The sequence below is a fragment of the Cydia splendana genome, chromosome 8, assembly GCF_910591565.1.
Source record: "Cydia splendana chromosome 8, ilCydSple1.2, whole genome shotgun sequence".
In the NCBI taxonomy this organism is placed as follows: domain Eukaryota; kingdom Metazoa; phylum Arthropoda; class Insecta; order Lepidoptera; family Tortricidae; genus Cydia; species Cydia splendana.
In genome coordinates this window covers 2834874-2839460 of record NC_085967.1, presented here as the reverse complement: position 1 = coordinate 2839460, position 4587 = coordinate 2834874, and the positions used below count along the sequence as shown (strand labels likewise).

General features: G+C 38.5%; 1 protein-coding gene across 1 annotated transcript; it reads left to right on the top strand.

Moving 5' to 3' along the window:
• Positions 1–113: 113 nt before the first annotated feature.
• Positions 114–2455, top strand: LOC134792666 (cytoplasmic tRNA 2-thiolation protein 1). Its single transcript, XM_063763927.1, has 4 exons — positions 114–260; positions 341–880; positions 1159–1363; positions 1909–2455. Exons 1-4 carry the CDS (start codon positions 213–215, stop codon positions 2403–2405), a joined length of 1290 nt encoding a protein of 429 aa, XP_063619997.1. The 5' UTR covers positions 114–212; the 3' UTR covers positions 2406–2455.
• Positions 2456–4587: the final 2132 nt, after the last annotated feature.

Here is a 4587-nt window from a genome sequence, read left to right as displayed (position 1 = left end):
TTTCGAGGTACTAATCCATAAAGTAAAATAACACCAAATTCATCTTTTTCACTTTCATGAAAGAGTGTATGGAAGTATAAAGCACCTACTTGTCAGTAATGTCAGATTCAGTAGTCTATTCATTACATTTTTCGCCAAATCGCCATACGGAGTAAACGTTACGAAATTGAATTAATAAAGACTAGTCCAGAGAGTAAAGTAATATAATTACGATGCCCGTGGCTTGCAGGGCTGGTTGTGGCAAAAACGCTGTATTAAAGGTAAATTTCATTTTTTTAGGTTATGTCTTACTCAGAGAATATTGTTTTTTACATATTTTGTTCATCGCATTTGTTTCCAGCGTCCAAAAACCGGTGATGCGCTGTGCAAAGAATGTTTCTATTGGGCCTTCGAGACAGAAATACACTACACAATCACAAAAGGCGAACTTTTTAACAGAGGAGATGCAGTTGCAATTGCTGCTTCTGGTGGCAAGGACTCCACAGTGCTCGCGCACGTGATGAAGACGCTCAACCAGCGGTACGACTACGGCTTGAACCTGATGCTGCTCTCTATAGACGAAGGTATAACTGGATACAGAGATGACAGTCTTGAAACAGTTAAACAGAACCGGGATGACTATGAAATGTCTTTAAAAATCTTATCATACAAAGATTTGTACGGGTGGACGATGGATGAAATAGTAGCACAAATTGGTAGGAAGAACAACTGTACTTTTTGTGGAGTGTTCAGAAGGCAGGCGTTGGACCGGGGGGCGGCTATGCTTCGGGTGAAATGCATAGCAACAGGGCACAATGCTGATGATATTGCAGAGACAGTGCTCATGAATGTGCTGCGAGGAGACATAGCAAGGTTAAAGAGGTGCACTGCTATATCTACTGTAAGTATTTAAAAACTTACAGTAAAAAGAATGAAATCAATTTAGTCTACACTTTTTGTTGTATGTCTTGCTCAGTTGATTGTACTTGTTAGCTACCATTGATTAAATTGTAAGATACCTTTTAAACTATGTTTCTATATATCCATGATACTAAAATGACAGTTTAATTGGACAAAGCTAAAACCAGATAGATTGGGTAGTCTCTCTACTGACCATATTTGTTGAAATCATTCACACTTGATTGAATATGTAATTAGAATCTCCATGTTTTGTTTCAGGGCAGTGAAGGTACAATCCCTCGTGTGAAGCCACTCAAGTACACCTACGAGAAAGAGATAGTGATGTATGCACATTACAAGAAGTTGGTATACTTCTCTACGGAGTGTGTGTTCGCGCCCAACGCGTACCGCGGGCACGCACGGGCGCTGCTCAAGGATATGGAGAAGATCAGACCCACTTGTATTATGGACATTATTTATTCAGGTATACATTAAAATTTTAAAACCCCTCAACTAGAATGGTTCTTAGATATTCAACTTTCTGTATTAATACAAACAAAATAAGGCTATATTTAAAACACTTCACCAAAAGAATAATGCTTTTAATTTTCAAATTAATTTAGACTTTATGATAATTATGGTAAGGTGTGTAAATGTGAATGTAAAAAAAATGTAAATCATATCCATGCAACTTTAAACTGGCAATTGCGCCCTGGTGCGTCATATGCGAACCCTCGGGTACTTTACACTATAAATCATACTACGGTTCCAGCAGCGCGCGTGTAGCTATCGAAACTTTTGCAAACAGGTTTATGCTCATACTTTATTCGCCGCGCGATCGCTATAATTCTATATATCTTTATAAAAGCAACAACAAGTTTATTTAAAGTTTATAGTTCTCTAGATCTGGACGATACTTAAGGCCGTTCTGTGGTGTAAGACTGTGACCCTTAAAGCAATCTAGACATTCCATATATAGTGTGAAAACCTGTTGCATAACTTTCACCACCAATTTTTGTAAATTTTCAGGTGAAACAATGGCAGTGAAAGAGGAAGTATCTCTCCCATCACAAAGGATATGTGTGCGGTGCAAATTCGTCTCCTCACAGGAAGTCTGCAAAGCCTGTGTACTCCTTGAGGGTTTGAACAAAGGCCTACCCAGGCTTGGCATTGGAAAAAGTTCTAAAGCCAAGAAAATGTTAGAAGAGTACAATGCCAAGCAACCTGGGAGCGAGCTGGACAAAGCTATCAAAGATCTAAATGATGAATCTATAAATACTAAAAGTAAAGGCAGATGTAAGAGTAAGCTAAAGAATAAGGAGAATTGTGATAACTGTTCAGGAAAGTGTGCTAAAGAAACAAATGAAACGGAAAGTAATTCAAAGATAAACAGTCTACTTGAGCAATATGGCTTAGAGAACACACAAAATGTACCAGTAAATGGTCATAATGAACAGATTCCGGATGAAGACGATGGTTGTTCCGGATCCTGTGGAAAATTAGGATCAATGCAAATAGGTTTTTAAAATCGATTAAATTATACACAAGTTAACATAAAATGTTTATTGATTTACGTACACACCCTATCAACTTAGCACAAAATACGCTCAGCTCCATTACAAACAAGTTGCATAAAAAATAATACAATAAGACACTTATTAAATACAGATTATTTTATTGAACTATTGACTAACTGGCTAAGCTAAACTATAGCTCTATTTGACTAATACACCAAGCAATTTTTAGCATGAGAGCGCTATTTTACCTAAAAATGACTCCTGTATAACAAAAATGGCATGCTTCTACTAGTTCTTCTACCTCAACTAGCACCAGTAGATATAGCTTGAAGTGCACCAAATAAAAGCAATTAACGAGAGTCTAATTTTCGCCATTGTACAGGCTGTCACAACACAAAACTTTACATCCTGCCATATACTCGTACTGTCAAGTTCACTGTTTTAACTTGCCCCGTCTCAACCTACCCTGCTGTATCAATCAGCCCCTACGTGATGAAGGCCGGGACGCGTGATTCTATCCGCTCTCGGCAGATCGGGCACTGCTCTGTGATTCTGTTTGAACAGTGTCTGCAGAGGCACACGTGGCCGCAGGGTAGCAGGATTATCTGTAAAGAGGGTGAAGTTTGATAGTGAACCTTAATGCAATGTATTAAAGTCTGTCTATCAAGAAATAATGGCAGCAAGGGTTAAAGACGTTAATATAACTTCGGTACTTACAAACATCTTATTAAATTAAAAATGTTAATGGTCAATGACGCCTAAGTGGACACCATCGCTCCTACAATCTACAGCCGACACCATAATGATCTGATCACCCAGAGTGTTGCACTACACAGTTAGGGCCACGGTGGCCCTAACTGATGGCCCGGCCACCTGAGCATTCCAGTGTCATCTAAATCCGAGTTAAGCATTTATACAGTATAGTTTAACACTGTATAAACGGTTAACTCCGAGTTAGTTGGCTAACCCAGGAACGCACTGGTCCTTATTACAGAATTCCTGGTTTTGGATAAACACTCACCTCCTTAGGCTTATCGGAGCTTCTTGCCATTGGCTACTTGTGATGGTGAACCCGCTGCTACTATGTTATACTAGTCCTACAGTATACTCACCTTAGGGTTAGGGTCAGCCCACACTAGACATGTGCGCAGCGCCGCCGCCGCCGCCGATAAATTTGACCGGCGTATAATCGGCGTGGGAAATTTTGATACCTAACGTATCTTATTGCATTTTGCGTAGTGAGTAGATAGTATCAGACATATAGTTTTGAAGATCCTTATGATTTTTCGCTTATTATTTGCCAGTGAACCAAATTACATAGTATCATTTTTGTCGTTGCGGTGTTAGCAGTGATAACGATTTAGCGTTAATTTAAACAAGATCTAGTTTCTGGATCACAGGTTATTTGATATTTTATCGCACAGCTTTTTTGTAGAACGCATTTTGTTTTAGTCTCTTGATTGTCAATTTAATCAGTGAACTAAAGTCAAGAAAATTGCAGGTATGCATATCCTAGGACATAAAAATGCTATTTTCTTCTTAGAATCTCCAGCCAGCTTTCACTACGATTATAATTGCGTATTTTATGATATCTCGAGTGATGCTGGTGACACGCATAAGGGTCTTCATATGATAGATATGGTTTGATTTATTTATCATATAATATACAATTACATTTAACTTTAAAACAATCAACACACAATCAATTCTTAGTCATTTTATCGTGATTATCGGCTTCTTTTACTTAACAATATATATTTCAATCAAAATTATATGTCAGGTTAAGCAATTACACTTATAGGAACTTAAATCACCAAGGGTCATCACTAAGCTACCAGTAAAGGAAACAAAGTAGACCTTAATATTCCATAAAACTCTTTTATGAAATACAATGTATTATCTCATAAAAAGTTTTTCAAGCGATTTTACGTTAGAGGGCTCGTCTATCAAATCTTTGGGTAGTCGCTCGCAGTATGTAGGTCTGAAGACACGCGGGGTTTTCCTCTGCAAGTGCCATGCGACACGGGACAAAGAGCATTGGTAGAAGAGCCGGCCGCAAAATTTTTAACCGACTTGATACCACGATGAAATGCACAATGGTTTCCCAGAAAAGTTATGCTAAGTCCGAATTCGATAGTCTGCCACGGCGGAACTTGCCGAAAGTACGAAAAAGAAGGCCACTTCCGGTGCG

Excerpts from the sequence above, each read along its gene's own strand:
- LOC134792666 (XM_063763927.1), top strand. The coding sequence starts at position 213 with ATGCCCGTGGCTTGCAGGGCTGGTTGTGGCAAAAACGCTGTATTAAAG. Across the intron at positions 261-340 it reads GCAAAAACGCTGTATTAAAG|CGTCCAAAAACCGGTGATGC; the intron begins GTAAATTTCATT and ends ATTTGTTTCCAG. Across the intron at positions 881-1,158 it reads GGTGCACTGCTATATCTACT|GGCAGTGAAGGTACAATCCC; the intron begins GTAAGTATTTAA and ends GTTTTGTTTCAG.